The sequence below is a fragment of the Sciurus carolinensis genome, chromosome 11 (assembly GCF_902686445.1).
Source record: "Sciurus carolinensis chromosome 11, mSciCar1.2, whole genome shotgun sequence".
Taxonomy (NCBI): Eukaryota; Metazoa; Chordata; class Mammalia; order Rodentia; family Sciuridae; genus Sciurus; species Sciurus carolinensis.
Genome location: NC_062223.1, coordinates 50,542,905 through 50,561,208, shown reverse-complemented (window position 1 = coordinate 50,561,208; position 18,304 = coordinate 50,542,905). Strand labels below are relative to the sequence as shown.

At 34.9% G+C, this 18,304-nt stretch overlaps 1 protein-coding gene across 1 annotated transcript in view; it reads right to left on the bottom strand.

Annotated features, from left to right (window-relative positions):
• The window catches only part of Slc5a12 (solute carrier family 5 member 12), a 61,729-nt gene that overhangs the window by 12,495 nt on the left and 30,930 nt on the right, over window positions 1-18,304 (bottom strand). The window contains exons 9-10 of the mRNA XM_047518593.1: window positions 11,211-11,323; window positions 5,052-5,119 (exon numbers count right to left, since the gene is read on the bottom strand). Coding sequence (XP_047374549.1) covers window positions 5,052-5,119; window positions 11,211-11,323 — 181 coding nt within the window. The remainder of the gene's footprint in view (window positions 1-5,051; window positions 5,120-11,210; window positions 11,324-18,304) is intronic.

The window sequence follows — 18,304 nt, the reverse complement described above, 5'->3', positions numbered from 1 at the left end:
GAGTATATGTGCACATGTGTGTTTGTAAAGTAAAAATACTGGTACTTGGATTTGGTTGAGGAAGTTTTCACTGAAGTTGGAATTCATATGTTTTTAATATTTTATCCTATTAAAAGTTATTTGTCTTTATTTTTTTCTTATTTTGGCTAGAGATATATTTTAGTGCTTGTCTAACATACACAAGAGCCTTAGTTCAGTTACCAGCATCCTAAAAAAATTTGTTTTTTAAAAATAACATACTTCCTTATTTCATGTTCATGTATGAATATGTAACAATAAACCCCTTCATTTATGTAAAACTTTAATGCACCAATAAAAATGTGGAAAAATAAAAATAATGTACTAAATAAATATAACTACAACTTAGGTTTTACATCTTAGTTGATCAACAGTTTTATTTAGTTAGAACAATTCTTTCTTTTTATTTTCTGGTCTATTACCCAACTACTGCCATCCCACCCATTACACCTCTAGGATATTGAAGCATTAAGTTCAGACATGTGGTGAGGCCATCAGACACTTCATATCCCATTTTTTCTCTCTCCATCACTTTTGGAAATTGAGAGAATTGTGTATCTCCATATTTCTCAACCTCTAAGTTATAGATTTCAGTGAATTGGACAGGTACTTTCCTTAAACTAATTTTCTGTAAACATAAAGCTTCATTCCATGGCCTTCCAAGAGTAAGAAAATACATACGCACTGATGTGAATGTAAGTGAGCCTATGCAAATGAAGAAACACATAAATACACATGTGTGCATGCACTCCCACAAACTACCATCAGCGAAGCCCCGTTTAGTTTCATCAAGGCTCCTACAGACAACAGAGATTAGGATGCTCTAAGATCTTATGTAAATATCCTGTTTGTCAGGGGCCACCTATGTGAAATATGGTAAAGAACTAGTTGGGCACCTAGGACAAAAGACCTCATTTAATCCTCACAGTCCCTCAGCTTAGAAGGTAACACTAACTAAATTTTGTAGATGAAAAAACTGGGGCACCAAATTCCATATTTTCTTTCCTAAAATTAGTCTTAAAAAAGAATATCAAGAGTACAGATCACTATGTCCTAATTCTTTTGTTTAAAGTTAAAGCAGTTCTTTGAAAGAAACTTCCTCTATAGTTAGAATATTTGGATTGTAATTATTGCCCTACAACACATCGCTAGGATTTGTTGAACTTTCTGTTATTAGCTCACATTCATTCAACTTCAGTTTTCTTCTTTCTTTATAAAAATATTCAGGGGCAAGAGACCTTCCAGACCCCTTTAATTTTCACGTAAGTTCTTTGTCTTTGTCAAAAAAGGTAAACTGCTATGCATTGTTAGTATTGCTTGCCCAGGTTACTTTTTAACAAAGTCAGTAACTCAGATATGTCTTCAATATGATGAAGATACGTAAGATGAAAGGCTTCCTTTTCCCCATTATTCTCAATTGAATATTCTTGATGTTTCCTCTATTGATCAATAGCACTAATTCATAGTTGCTGTGGTTGCTAAATTTGGAAGCTAATTTACTGGCTATTATATAGAAGATCAATGAAATAATAAATATATTTCTCTTTCCTCATAAAATAAAAATCAACCAGCTCTTACAAAGTCACTACTTGGGGGGAAAAAAAAAATCCTAGAGTTTCTGGATTTAAATGTTTGTGTGCATGTGTGTGTGTCTGTTGAAATATAATATACATATGTATTTCTGTGTTGGACAAAGCAAACTACTTTAAACTTTTCTTTCTTTTTGTTATTAAATATGTTTAATTGGAGGAAGATTTAAATATCATCAAACTCAGCTTTCTCCTCAATGCCTAAATCCAATCTGAGCTACTCCTACAAGTTAACAGCAATGACCAAGGGAATGTGCTTTATGGTCAGGGTTGACTAAGGAGCTTATGCACATTATTAAACCTTGCTATGCCTTAGATTCCTCATGTGTCAAGGGCAGATCATAGTACCTGCATACTATAGCTTTATTTTGTCCTATTCTTTTCTTGTTTTAGTGAGATATCAAGGTAGAATCCAAGATAAAGTTTAGAATAATTTCCTAGTACCAGGGATCACAAGATAAGGGGCCCAGAATGTGAGCGCATGTCCTTTGTTGTAACATTTTGAAATCTAGAAAGTACTTTCTTCAAGTGAGATTAAAAATGTGTCTTGAAGTCACTACAGCCCTTACCTGACAGTGCTTAGGACAGCTGCATGTTGGTTAGAATGACCTTTCACAAAGGAAGCACTGCAATTTCCTAGTGAAAGCGAGATTTTATTGCCATTATCTGATACCTCTCCCCCCCCCCCAACTCTATTATGGTTCTGTGGTCACATGTTTCAGGTGAAACAAGTTTCCTTACTGTTGGATTCCCCAGAGTCTTCACTGTACTAATGTGTACTGTGGATCTGAGAGGACAATGCAGTATGCACCATGTTCCTGAGTCTTTGAATATAGAAATTTTCTTTCTTGGAACATGTCACACATTTCACAGGATGCTGTTCTTCAGCACACACTCTGTAAAATCCCGAACTAAATCTACACCAGCAGTACTGAACAAGCAAACCAAAACCCTGAAGTGAACCAAATCAAAAATGACAGCAACATGCTGAACTGGCCTGCCTTTGTCTAAGGAGCTCAAAGCTGTCTCTCATCCTTGCACCACCTACAAGAACATGTCATATGTATGTGGTGGTTTTGTGAACATGAAATTAAACCCGGGTCTATCTTTCACACCTGTGAGATTTGGGTTTTCCATATGGGACATCAGATTATGAACAATATTTCATTAAATCAAATATAGCAAAGTCATTTAGAAAATTAAATAGGTCAATTTCATATACTTGTTGACCATTTGTATTTCTTCTTTTGAGCAGTGACTGATGTAACTTTCCTAAGTACATATATGAATACATCAGTATGAATCTCAACATCATTTATATTCACAAGACACTAAGTTAAAAAAATAAGTAAATAGCAGAAAGATCTCTAGAGTAGAGGAAAAGGAACAGGGGGAAGGAGGAGAAGAGGGAAGGGGGAAATACTGGGGACTGAACTAGAACAAATTATATTCCATGCTTTCATAAGTATGTCAAAATGAATCCTATTGTCATGTATAACTAAACAGAACCAATGAAAACATGAGAAAATTTCAATTGTTTTTCTATATCCAACAAAATCAGATGTGTTCAGAAAAATGAATGGACCATCTTGGAGACAAATACCTCTCCAAGGAAGCAGAAGATCAGAGTTTTCATTTCCTGCCTGCTAGCATCTTGTACACTGTATGAACTATGTGGTACACTTTTCAATCAACCAGGAAAGTGGGCCTAGCACTCATCTAAAGTAGGACAAGCAGGTGAGTGCAGCCTTCAATACACTCCCTACTCTTCAGTATCTGTAGGAGCCCTGGCCTTCTCTGTAGACCCTCATTTCTCAATGCAAATATTTTTGAGAGAAAACAATTTAGTAATTCAAATTATCATCAAATTAGGCAGACTGACACTTATTAAGGAATAAATAATAAATGTTATAAAAAGAAGAAAACAATAGGACTTCAGGCTTCACAGGCAACTTAGAAATCGAGGTTGTGTGAATTGTGAAAATAAACCTTAAAAAATGCACATGAGGTCACTAAAGACAAACTTCACTTGGTTGCCAATTTCTCTTTGTGGACAGGGAGATACCAGTGTGCTTCAAGCTGTATAAAGAGATTATAATCAAGCATCTGTGAAAAAATGGTAAATTCACAGCTTATCAGACAGGACACTGAATTTGGGTTCCATGAATTATCTTATATAAACAAATAGATTTAAGTCACTTAAGTATATCAGATTTATTCCCTGAATATTAAAATGGAAATAATTGAAGCTATGTAAGTAGTCTTTTGAATAAGTACAATGAACTTATTTGTAAATTAGAAGGCATTTTATAACGATGAATTCTATTCTATTAATTACTATTAATATCCACTCAATCTTACCATTGCTGTTCACTATCAAGTGGTTATTATTCATTCACTGTTATTCGTTCTTCATTTAAGCAACATTTATCAAAAATCTGGGTCATAGATATATGCGGTGGTGCACACCTGTAATTCTAGTGACTCAGGAGGCTGAGGCAAGAGGATTACAAGTTCAAAGCCAGCTTCAGAAATGTAGCAAGTCCCTAAGCAACCTGGAGACCCCCTCAAAATGAAAAGTTTTTAAAAAGGGCTAGGGATGTAGCTAAAGTCCCCTGGGTTCAATCAATCCCCTGTACAAAAAAGAAAATAAAAACACATGTCATGCCAAGAAAATTTAAAGGATGATCAGATTACACAAAGACACAAGAAAATTGACCAAGAGAATTGAATTAGAATCTGAATTTTTGCTTATTTTATGCTGCTTTGTGAGCTGGACAATTCAGGGAGTAGGGATGGGTGGGGTTCAGGAGACTTGGATCATAAACCTAACTATGATCATAAACCACCAACTAGGAGATATTCTCACTCTTTTCCATAATCATCTACAAAATGAAGGTTTTGAAATAGATTTTTCTTACATTTCCTTATAATGCTCATTTTTATGGAACTGGAAGTTGAACATATGAGAAGCAGGTTGGATTGGATAATAAAGCTGGCTGTACCCAGTTCCACCACTCTTTAATTATGTGAGTTTAGGACAGTTCTTTGTTTCTTCACCTGGAAAATGAGTACATTAATTACATTACCTCCTAAGGGAGTGATGAACATTAAATCAGGTAATACATTTAGGGCTGTATCTAGTACATAGCAGGTATTATATAAATGTTAGTTGTTGTTTTCACTATTATGGTTACTATTGATATAATTCTATAAACTTTTTAAAATTTTATCACAGTGTTGCTTGTCACTATCCATTCCTAATTGTAGTAGTTTGTGCTTTCGAAGATAATTTTGGTTGAAAACTTACATGTATATTTAATTGGGACCTGGTATGTATGAGTGTCAGTAGTTGGAGATTGGAGGAATAGGTAAAATATTAGGAAAGAGAGTAGGGGGATATGATGCTATGAAATCAAATGTGTCTTTTCCCTCATTAATTACCTGTACAACACCCCCCAGGAGAGATGCAGCCACAGCCATGGAGGTGCACATGATGCCAAACAAGAGACCTGAAAGAAAGGAAGTTATGACCATCATTTCCTGCCTTCAGTCCCTGACCAGAACTGCCCAATTCCATCCCTAACCCAAGGGATTGCAGTGAGGGCTGTCCACATGTGGACATCACAAGCCCCAGGGGGGAATTCAGGTGACCCTTCTTCTGAGCACCCGCTTTCTCATGTCAGGTAGAAGAAATTGGAGTCAAGCCTCAAATACTTTCTAGGAATAAAGAAAAAAATATTGTCCTGCAGAAACAACGTGAAAATGTGGAAACGGTCCCAGCAAATCCAGACTAAATTAATGGAAACTAATATCAGGTAAACCACTCACCAGAGATGATCTGAAAAAAGAAGCAGTAGCCCTCTTTGGATTTTAAATGGTTAAGTAACATGCATCGTACCTCACAGTTTTACTAATCAGGAAAGCTTTCTTGCTTTTTCCCTCTGGTGCTATATGCACACCATCCTCAGGGCCCTTTGTTATATTATCTAATGACTAATTTGCCTACACATCAACATGGAGAGCTTCAAAGTACTGTGCTCCTCTGGTGTCACTAAATGAGTCAGTATGTACATTTTAGTCACTTTTTAAGATGATGTTTTCTTTCAAACTATCTTTTAAAAAATTATTTGTTTACTATATACCTTTTTCAAAAATTTTTATCTTTAAAATATGCTGAATTTCCACCATAACTTGAAAACTAAATAAGAGCAGGAGAAATAAAGAGTTGGAGATAGAGACAGAGATATAGAGAAATGTACAGAAAAACACTTTGTTCATTCTGTTTGAATATTCTCTTTTTGTGAAATATTCAGTTCATTTCCCAATGTTACTATAAATTCAATTTCATTGAATTCTGAGCATAGTTTGGACACCTTAATAGATGCCAGTATTAAAAGTCAAAACTTGATCCCTGTTCCCTGAAAGCTTACATTCTAAGAATGAACTATAAATAAATAATGCTTAATTTATCCTGCAATTTACCCCAAATTAATTTATTCAGAGTAATGCCTGGTACTCTAAAAGTACTATGTGTTTTCCATTATTATTATTTTATTTCAGATTTGGTGTTTACTAATTTATCAGGTAATTATTATGAGACTCTCACTCTTGAAATGAAATCAGGCTAACAACTTTTGATGTTATGTCCTCCAACTTCCCAATAAGACAAAGAAAAATAAGGAAATTCACAATAACAACACAAACCAAGTTTGATAAATAAACGCTTGTCAAAATTCTAAATGGCCCCACTGTCTTTAAACTTGATGGATTAGACTGCAGAAAATGATGTTTGTGCTGACTCTGTATTGTTTTAAGAAAAAGGAGAGCTACATCTGCCTGAAGAAAAGAGCAAAAGATATTTTCTCTCCCTCCTATTGACTACCCTTTGCCTGGACCAGCAGCCATGGGTTCAAATGAAATTTTAGGCAACTATCCCTCAAATTCAGGGGTTCTACTTTTCTGTGGTGATAGGGAGTCCATTCAGCTTCCCTTCCCATCAAATCTTTTCACTACCACCAACTGCAATCAATAGCAACCTGCACAAGCAGGAAGTTTAAGGGAAAATTGTGGGAGTTCCATGGATACCTGAGAGCACGCCACCACACAAAGCAGTGAAGGTGGGAGGGAGAACAGTTGCATTAAGTGCTGTGGATTTTCCCAGTGCTGCTAGTCAACAGCTCAAATGACTGGACAACAGAGCACAGGCATATAAAAACCTCCACCTCAACCCAACATAGCCATGAATATCTGCTAGAAATTGAGACTTGAACTTGGAACAATGCCCATGAACTTGCTATTGTTCTAACTCAGTGAGTTAAAATCAAGACAATTTAACTTTCCAGTTAGCAATTCATGGTCATGGATATCCATCTCTGTTTTTTCAAACATAAGTAAAAAGTAAAGAGAAATATGGAATCCATGATAAATCAAGGCCAAAGAAGAGAATGAAATTATTAATCCAAAAGCTCAAATAAAGAGTACAATTTCTGGAAATAATCCTCCTGAGGAAACAGAAACAAGAAAGCCTCTAAAACCTGGCACTCTCAATATGATGCAAGAACACAGAGTTTCAATGAAGCAAAGATGTGGCAGTCAAGAGAAAACAAATGAGATTTAAAGATGGGGTGCAATACCAGTAAGTTTAGATGAAGGTGGATACAGGTGTGATAAAGCAGGACTACAAGAAAAATAAAAACCATGATATTGGACCAAGAAATTCTACTTCCACCTATTTATCAAAAAGCAATGAAAACATGTTCACAAAAGGATTTATACAAGATTATTCACAATAACCTCAAACTGAAATAGCCTACATCAATCAGTAGATATAGGTCCTCTATATCTGTGGTGTCACATTGGTAGATTCAACCAACTCTGACTGAAAATGTTTAAAAAAATGTGTCTGTACTGAACACATACAGACTTTTATTATTGTCATTATTCCCTAAAAAGTATAACAACTATTTATATCAGTATTTACATTGTATTAGATAATATAAGTAAACTAAAGATAATTTAAAGAATATGAGAAGATGTAAATAGATTACATGTGAATGTAATACCATTTTAAATGAGGAAATTGAGTACCCTCAGATTTTGATATCCATGGAATGTCCTGGAGGCAATCCCTGTTATATTCCCACATAATATATTCAACAATTAAAAGGAATCAATTACTGATACACAAAACAACATGTGTAATATAAATCTCAAAAACATTATGCTGTGAAAGAAGTCTTACAGAGAAATAACATGTACCATGTGATTTCAGACATTCTAGAAGATGCAACATTAATCTTTAATAAAGAAAAATCACATTAATAGTTTCCTCTAGAAAAAAGCAGAAGTACAGAGTGACTAGAAATCTGGACATGGGAGAACTTTCCACAGTGATGGTAATGATTTATATATTGATAAGAAGTTGGGTTATGTAAGTATACAGATTTCTCAACATCCAGAAAATCTATACTTAATTTGTCCATTTCATTATAGATGAATTTCATTTATGTATAAAATCTTGAAATAAATGCTGAATTCTAGTTAACAATACACATGCTAAAATAATGATGGAAAATGTGTTGATACCTGTAATTTACTTTTAAAAATATAAAAATATGATGAATTAATGGATGGACAGAGAGTTCAATGGAAGGTAAAAAAGCAAGTTTAAGATAATGCTAATGGGGGGTTTAAGTGATATCATTCATATGTGTACATACTGAATATGAGCCCTGAAAGGTTTTTCAACTTGGCTGTATAATTTTATTTTTATAATAAATGATAAAGAATGAAACAATAGAATTAAAATCTCATCATTGTTATTAGATTTAAGTTTTGGAAAATTCAAAGCAACATTGAGAAAAACTTGATTTTCTAAGGGACAAGTCAGGGAAAACATTTAAAAAGTGGAATAGATAGCAAAGAAGTAATCTAAATTTAAAAAAAAAATTAAATGATGGCATCATAGCTAGTCTTGGTGGCAAGCACTTATAATCCCAGCTACTGATGGAGAATGAGGCAGGAGGCCCTCAAGCCCAAGTCTGACCTGGATAACATACTAGGATCCTACCTCACTAGAAAAAAATTGATATGAAATTAATATTTGTAAGTAATAACCATACTTGCTATTAACAAATTTAAATTTTGGGAATCAGCAGGAGTTGGATAAATGAACACATAAGTACTTTCAAAACAAAACAACAAAAAAACTATCACTTTTCTACATTGACAATGAATGGGTTTTGGAGATATTATGGGAAAAGCACCTCATTCATAATATCAAGGAAAGGAAAAGAAGGAGGGGGAAGAAGAGGAAGAGTAGGAGGAGGAGGAGAGAGAGAGGCAGAGTTGAAGAAGAAACATGAGTATAAGCAATATGTAAGTAAGAAAGTAAGTAATTAAATTGAAAAAAATGTTATTGCTCCAAGAAAAACTTAACTCCTCACTACAGCATTTTTATGTCTGATTCAATGCCCTGGAATGGGGGTGAACAGTTACAGCTACATTTCAAGCAATAAATAATTTTGAAGTCAATCCAAAGAAATAAATAGACAAGAATGGCCTAAACAATTTTTATATAAAAAGTAACAACAGAAAAAATTTTAGTTTTTAAACTGAAAGTTGTAACATTTTTCTACCAGATATGTTTGATAAAAGACTACAAAGCTATAAATGAAATAAGATATCATTTGTCCTACAATTGAGAAACAATTTAAGAAAATTAAGTATGTAATATAAGACAAGTTTATAGATGAAAGAACTTCATATTATGCATTACTATTAATAAAAATATAAAATCCAATAGGAATACTGAATAAACAGTGCTGAAAACATGACTGTATAAGTAATACGAAACAACTGAAATCCTCATCTTAAAGCATAAACAAATAATTTAGATATATTGAATATTAAATGTGAAACAGAAACATATTTGCAATCTAGAAGAAATTATGTGAATGAATTTTGAATGGAAGAAATTTGTAAGTAGGAGGAAATAATGAAATTAAAAAATGATCCATATATTTGATCAAATATAAAATTAGAATTTCTGCATGTCAAAAATATGTTTAAAAATGCTGAGACATTCTGCAATAGAGGCATTACTTCTGTTATATATAAATAAACTTTTTAAACAATAAAATTCCTAATAGCCCACCAACAAATAAACAAAGTATAAAGTATTTTTTGTAAAGTTCTTTTACAAAAAATAAATGATTACTTATCATCTGGGAATACCTAAAGTATTATAAATCAAAAACTTTATATTAAAGCAAAAATGTGATGTTACATGCCCATTAATTTGAGCATTTTTTAAAAATACAAATATCAAGCACAGAGAAATATGTCACCATGCACTACTGTTACACTACTCATTGATTTGACCCTATTGGAACTGTCTTAATATGTATCAGGAAATATCAGCCAATTTGTATTATTTAACTTGGTAATTTCTTCTTGAAATTTGTACAAAGGGAAAAAATAAAGATGCAAAGATTTATGTGTGTGTATTTATCCAGTGTGATAAAAAATGAAAAAGTTATAATAATATAAAATTTAAGAAGTCATTTGATAGAATATTATAAAATCATTCAAATATCCTATTTTCTAAGAATACATGACACAAGAAAAGACTGTAGTTTGCTAGAGAAAATCAACCAGAAACAAAATTGATTAGATAAAATTTGATTTCTGAATACATACATTTTATCAAATTACCTACATTTTCTATAATGAATAAATGAAGTATATAATTTATTTATACTTAAAAAGAAGTAAACTTCTTAAAACTACACTATGATAAGTACTCCAGTGATTATAACCATAATATGCAATCTTACGGTTAAAAAGGGAGCAATTATTCTTTGAGGTAAGATTACTGGAAATTTGCTTTTAAAGGATGATTCTTTTTTTTTTTTTAAGTCAGCCCTCAAAAAAAAAAATACTGTATGACCGTATTTATATAAAACTCTAGAAAATGCAGCGTAATCCATAGTGGCAAAGCAGATCAGCGATTGCTTCAGGATGGGATAGCAAGGGACTCACAAGAGGGAGGAATTTCAAAGAGGCAGGAGGAAATTTGGTAATGATAAATATGTTCACTATTTTGACTGTGATGGTGGCTTCATGGGTACGTACCTATGCCAAAACTTAGCAAATTGAGTACTTTAAATATGTGTGGTATAAGCCAAGGATGATTTTTTTTTTTCATTGTAACAGTCATGAGTTTATTGAAAAATAGGAAAAGGGAAAGGGGACACTCAAAAGAATTTGGCTGTTTTAGAGTAATTGGTCATATGAGCAGAACATCTTCCTATGTAGAGGACTAATATGATCAATACAGCATAACCAAGAGATGTTGGTATGCTAAGTCTAGAGCATAAGATATCTGAAAATAAAGTTGATGTAAGGTGAACTAGGTGAATGTTACTTCCTATAATCTTCCTGGCATCTTTGAAAGTGTAAGAATCTATAGAGATCCTTCATAAATCTCAGTGTGCATTTGTGTCTGTAAATGTATCCTGAATAGCACATGCAAGATTTTGAGATGCACCACATGTACATTCTATGATATGGAGTAGAAGGTCTACCAACTGTACCTACATAAGCCTTTACTGATCCAGGTGCTCAGCTTGTCAGAGAGATGGGGAAAACAGCTCTTGACAAAATCCTCAAAGGTCACTGTTGCTAGGGCATTGATGCTGGCAGCCACGGTGCTAAAGGAAGAGAAAAGCAAGAACATAGTCAAAACTAAACGAGGCTAAGTCACCAACCTGCCCTGTCTCCCAGGGCAGGAAGGCAAAGCAGGGCTCTCGGAAAAGATGTAAAAATATGTCCATGATCTGGATCTCCAAGGGAAATACATAGCCTGTTCTCATTCATCAAAATTTCTTCTGTGATAATGCTTTTTAGATAAGTCCACAAACTACATGGAAAAAGTTAGATTTTTATGTTCTGACTCCCATTAATTCCCCTTAACAAATAGTAAGTTAGCAGGTAGTAACAGAGGGATTGTGTGTGTGTTTGTGTGTGTGTATGTTTGGATTGGAGTGGAGCAGGAAGTAGTGACTATCTTAACTCAGGAATCAGCAGTTTGCAACTCATTCATAATTTATGTATTAATGTGTCTGTGTATTTATTCTTTGTACTAGGTATACAGTAGTGAACAGGAAAAACATGGATCTTACACTCTTAACTGGGAATGCAGATGCAAACTAACAAGATGCCATGAAAGCATTCTCTACAGAGACCTAAACAGATCATCACAAGATTCCCTTTAGGAAGTGGCAGATAAAGACAGGTATTGAAAGGAGTCTTGCAAAGTAAGGAAAAGATGTTTGGAGGATAAGGTGAAATTATGTAGAGATGCCTTAATGAAAAGGCATTTGTTCTTTTTATATTCTGAAACCCTCTGAGGCAGCATGCAAGGCTAGCCCAAGAGAAAGACCACAAAGGTTGCAACCAGAAAAGTCACAAGTGACACAGAGAGAAACTTCTCAAGGCCTTGGGAACCCACTTTCACCATGAAGCACTCAAGATACCGGACATAGAACTTTAGGACTTAATTTTTACTGCTAGGTTCTTGGTCTTGCCTTGTGCCATTCCCTTCTATTTTTCTTTCTTTTTTCTTTTTTTTCTCTCTTGGCTTTACATCTTTTTATTTTATTTTTAATTAATTTTTTTATTTTTACAGATTGTATTTTGATTCATTGTACACAAATGGGGTACATCTTTTCGTTTTTATGGTTGTGCACGGTGTAGATTCCTACCATTTGTGTAATCATACTCCTCCTTTTTGGAATGGAAGTGAATACCCTGAACCTCTTCCACTGCTGTGTATTAAATGTCCATAACTTTGATTTCTTCAGGGCTCACAATTGAGTTCACCTTGAGCTTCAGGAGAAACTTTAGACTTGGACTGTTGAGCATGGCTGGAACAGTCAAAACTGTGGATATTTTGTGATGAAATAAGCAATTTTACATCATAAGCTAGACATGAACTTTTGGGAACCAGGTACAAAATGCTACAGTGTGAATGATGACTGTCTGCTAAAAGTCCACATGTTAGAGGCTTGGTCCCCAAGGTGGTTCTTCTGTGAGGTGATGGAATCTTTAAGAATTAAGACCTTTTGGGAGGTTCTTAGGTTGTGGAAGAACGGTCTCTAAAGATGAATATGGGACCCTGGCCCCTTCCTATCCCTCTCTTCTCTGCTTCCTAACTCATGAGGTGAGTGATTTTATTCTGCCATGTTTTGCTGTCTCCTCAAAGCTTCAAACTTATGACTACACTTGATCATAGGCTATAACCTCAAAACAATGAACCAAGATAAAAATTTTCTCTATGTAATTTAATTTTCTCAGGTATTTCATTATAATAAAGGAAAGGTAACTATACAAAATCAGACAGGTTGAAATAAGAAACAAAATGGTAGATTAGGGACAAAGGTAGGCTTACATCCTGTCTGTACAGTTTACTAACTCTCCATGGATGAGTTGTCTACCTTGTTAAACCTGTTTCCTTATCAGTAAACCAATGATAATATGAGTGAAGTTTTAGTCTCGGATGCTGTGTAACAACTATTAAGCAAATACAAATAAAGCATTCAGTATGACAGTGGTTCCATTCTGAGCTTTCTGAGGAATCTCCACACTGCTTTCCAGAGTGGCTGCACTAATTTGCAACCCCACCAGCAATGTATGAGTGTACCTTTTTCCCCACATCCTCGCCAACACCTATTGTTGTTTGTGTTCTTGATAATCGCCATTCTAATTGGGGTGAGATGAAATGTTAGGGTAGTTTTGATTTGCATTTCCCTTATTACTAGAGATGTTGAACATTTTTTCATATATCTGTTGATTGCTTGTACATCTTATTCTGTGAAGTGTCTGTTCATTTCCTTAGCCCAATTGTTGATTGGATTATTTGTATTCTTGGTGTAGAGTTTTTTGAGTTCTTTATAGATTCTGGAAATTAGCGCTCTATCTGAAGTATGAGTGGCAAAGATATGCTCCCACTCTGTAGGCTCTCTCTTCACATTACTGAGAGTTTCCTTTGCTGAGAGAAAGCTTTTTAGTTTGAATCTATCCCAGTTGTTGATTCTTGCTTTTATTTCTTGTGCTATGGGAGTCCTCTTAAGGGAGTCTGATCCTAAGCCAACAAGTTGAAGGTTTGGACCTACTTTTTCTTCTATAAGATGCAGGGTCTCTGGTGTGATTCCGAGGTCCTTGATCCATTTTGAGTTGAGTTTTGTAGAGTGAGAGGTAGGGGTTTAATTTCATTCTGTTGCATATGGTTTTCCAGTTTTCCCAGCACCATTTGTTGAAGAGGCTATCTTTTCTCCATTGCATATTTTTGGACCCTTTGTCTAGTATGAGAAAATTGTATTTATTTGGGTTTGTGTCCATGTCCTCTATACTGTACCATTGATCTACCTGTCTATTTTGGTACCAATACCATGCCGTTTTGTTACTATTGCTTTGTAGTAGAGTTGAAGATCTGGTATTGTGATCCCCCCTGCTTCGCTCTTGCTACTGAGGATTGCTATAGCTATTCTAGGTTTTTTATTCTTCCAGATGAATTTCATAATTGCTTGCTCTATTTCTGCAAGGTACATCATTGGGATTTTAATTGGAATTGCAATGAATCTGTATAGCACTTTAGGTAGTATAGCCATTTTGACGATATTAATTCTGCCTATCCAGGAACATGGGAGATCTTTCCATCTTCTAAGGTTTTCTTGAATTTCTTTCTTTAGTGTTCTGTAGTTCTCATTGTAGAGGTCTTTCACCTCTTTTGTGAGATTGATTCCCAAGTATTTTATTTTTTTCGATGCTATTGTGAATGGGGTAGTTTTCCTAATTTCTCTTTCTGAAGATTCATCACTTATGTATAAAAATGCATTGGATTTATAAGCATTGATCTTGTAACCTGCTACTTTACTGAATTCACTTATGAGTTCTAAAAGTTTTCTGGTGGAATTCCAGGTTCCTGTAAATATATAATCATGTCATCAGCAAACAGGGATAGTTTGAGTTCTTTTCCAATTCGTCAATTCGTATCCCTTTAATTTCTTTGGTTTGTCTAATTGCTCTGGCTAGAGTCTCAAGGACGATGTTGAATAGAAGTGGTGAAAGAGGGCATCCCTGCCTTGTTCCAGTTTTTAGGGGGAATGCTTTCAGTTTTTCACCATTTAGAATGATATTGGCCATGGGCTTAGCGTAGATGGCCTTTATAATGTTAAGGAATATTCCCACTACCCCAATTTTTTCTAGTGTTTTGAGCATGAAGGGATGCTGTATTTTATGGAATGCTTTTTCTGCATCTATTGAAATAATCATGTGATTCTTAACTTTAAGTCTGTTGATATGGTGAATGACATTTATTGATTTCCGAATGTTGAACCAACCTTGCATCCCTAGGATAAAACCACCTTGATCGTGGTGCACTCTCTTTTTAATATATATTTGTATGCGATTTGGTAAAATTTTGTTGAGAATTTTTGCGTCGATGTTCATTAAGGATATTGGTCTGAAATTTTCTTTCCTAGATGTGTCTCTGTCTGGTTTAGGTATCAGGGTGATATTGGCTTCATAGAACAAGTTTGGGAGGGTTCCCTCCTCTTCCATTTCATGGAATACTTTGAGGAGTATTGGAATGAATTCTTTTAAGGGTTTGTAGAACTCGACTGAGAACCCATCTGGTCCCAGACTTTTCTGTTGGTTTTGATGACCTCTTTTATTTCATTGCTTGAAATTGATTTATTTAAGATGTGTATGTCCTCCTGGTTCAGTTGAGGTAGTTCATATGTCTCTAGAAACTTGTTGATGTCTTCGAGGTTTTCTGTTTTGTTGGAGTATAGATTTTCAAAATAGCTTCTAATTATGTTTTGTATTTCAGTTGTGTCTGTTGTGATATTTCCTTGTTCATTCCGAATTTTAGTAATTTGAGTTTTCTCCCTCTTTCTCTTTGTTAGTGTGGCTAAGGGTTTATCAATTTTGTTTTTTATCAATATTTGTTCACAGAGCCAACTATTTATTTTGTTAATTTTTCCAATTATTTCTTTTGTTTCAATTTCGTTGATTTCAGCTCTGATTTTAACTATTTCCTGTCTTCTACTACTTTTGGTATTGGTCTGCTATTCTTTTTCTAGGGTTTTGAGCTGTAGTGTTAAGTTGTTTATTTGTTGATTTCTACTTCTTTTGTTGAATGTGCCCCATAAAATAAATCTTCCTCTAAGTACTGCTTTCATAGTGTCCCAGAGATTTTGATATGATGTGTCTTTGTTCTCGTTTACTTCTAAGAATTTTTTTATTTCCCTTCTGATGTCTTCTGTTATCCATTCATCATATAATAGTGTATTATTTAATCTCCAGGTTTTGGAGAAGTTTGTTTTTTATCCTGTCATTTATTTCTAATTTCAATCCATTATGATCTGATAGAGTACAAGGTAGTATCTCTATCTTCTTGTATTTGCTAACAGTAGCTTTGTGGCATAAAATATAGTCTATTTTAGACAAGGATCCATGTGCTGCTGAGAAGAATGTGTATTCGTTCTTTGTTGGATGGTATATTCTATATATGTCGGTTAAGTCTAAATTGTTGATTGTGTTATTGAGATCTATGGTTTCTTTATTCAATTTTTGTTTGGAAGATCTATCAAGTGGTGAGAGAGGTGTGTTAAAATCACCTAGTGTTATTGTGTTGTGGTCTATTTGATTTCTGGAATTGAGAAGGATTTGTTTGACGTACGTGGATGAGCCAATGTTCGGGGCATAGATATTTATGATTGTTATGTCTTGCTGATTTATGCTTCCCTTAAGCAGCATGTAATGTCCTTCTTTATCCCTTCTGACTAGTTTTGTCTTGAAGTCCACATTATCTGAAATGAGGATGGATAATCCAGCTTTTTTGCTGTGTCCGTGTGCATGGTATGTTTTTCCCCATCCTTTCACCTTTAGTCTATGGGTATCTCTTTCTGTGAGATGAGTCTCTTGCAGGCAGCATATTGTTGGATTTTTCTTTTTAATCCAATCTGCCAGTCTGTGTCTTTTGATTGATGAGTTCAGGCCATTAACATTCAGGGTTATTATTGTGATATAATTTGTATTCCCAGTCATTTGACTCATATTTGTTTTTTTTGACATGATTTGGTTTCTCCTTTATTTGGCTATTCCTTTAGGCTAGCGCCTCCTGTTGCTGATTTGCATCGTTGTTTTTCATCTCTTCCTCATGGAATATTTTGCTGAGAATGTTCTGTAATGCTGGCTTTCTTTTTGTAAATTCCTTTAGCTTTTGTTTATCATGGAAGGATCTTATTTGGTCATCAAATTTAAAGGTAAGTTTTGCTGGGTATAAGACTCTTGGTTGACATCCGTTTTCTTTCAGGGCTTGGTATATGTTGTTCCAGGTCCTTCTAGCTTTTAGGGTCTGGATTGAAAAATCTGCTGATATTCTTATTGGTTTCCCTCTGAATGTAATTTGATTCTTTTCTCTCGCGGCCTTTAAAATTCTGTCTTTATTTTGTATGTTAGATATTTTCATAATAATGTGCCTTGGTGTGGGTCTGTTGTAATTTTGTATATTTGGAGTCCTATAAGCCTCTTGTACTTGGTTTTCCATTTCATTCTTCAGATTTGGGAAATTTTCTGATATTATTTCATTGAATAGATTGTTCATTCCTTTGGTTTGTTTCTCTAAGCCTTCCTCAATCCCAATAATTCTTAAATTTGGCCTTTTCATGATATCCCATAATTCTTGTAGATTCTGTTCATGATTTCTTACCGTCTTCTCTGTTTGGCCAACTTTGTTTTTAAGATTAAATATTTTGTCTTCAATGTCTGAGGTTCTGTCTTCCAGGTGTTCTATCCTATTGTTTATGCTTTCTATGGAGTTTTTAACTTGATTTATAGTTTCCTTCATATCAACGATTTCAGTTTTTTTTTTTTTTTCAGTATCTCTAACTCTTTATTGAAATGATCTCTTGCTTCCCGTATTTGGTCTTTTAACTGTTGATTGGTGCGATCATTTAATGCCTGCATTTGTTCTTTCATCTCTTCCTTCAATGCCTGCATTTGCTCTTTCATCTCCTCATTTGCTTCCCTGATTGTTTTAATTATGTACATTCTGAACTCCCTTTCTGACATTTCTTCTGCTGTGCTGTCGTTGGGTTTTATTGATGTAGTATCTAGGTTTGTTTGGGACATTTTCTTCCCTTGTTTTCTCATATTGGTCAGCTGTCAGTGGGACCCTGAGATATTGCAGATTTCCACTATTGGCTTATAGTGTCCCGGTAGATTTCCAGTGTATCACCTCCCAGCCTTCAGTATCCTGAAGTCTTGGAGGAACTTGATAATGCTGTGCTTCCGAAGAAAGCTGCCCCTAGCCCCCTACTGGTTCCAGGGCTTGGAGCTGGCTCTGTGCAGAAAGGCTTTCAACTGGGGGCCTGCACCATGCAGCTGGCCGTGTGGGAGGAACCCACTGCTGGAGTGTGGACGGCTACCTGGGGAAGACTCTAGCTGCCCTGCCCTGCTCTGATAAGCCACTCTTATCTGTGCCTGCCGCCCAGGCCAAGTTTCGCCCAGTGGGGGAGACTCACCCCGTGACTCTATTTTTGTCCAAGTCTCAAATGCCTCCCCTTCTTGAGTCCTGGCTTCTGGAGCGACTGGAGTTGCAGTCACCCTCTAGGCCGCCACCTTGG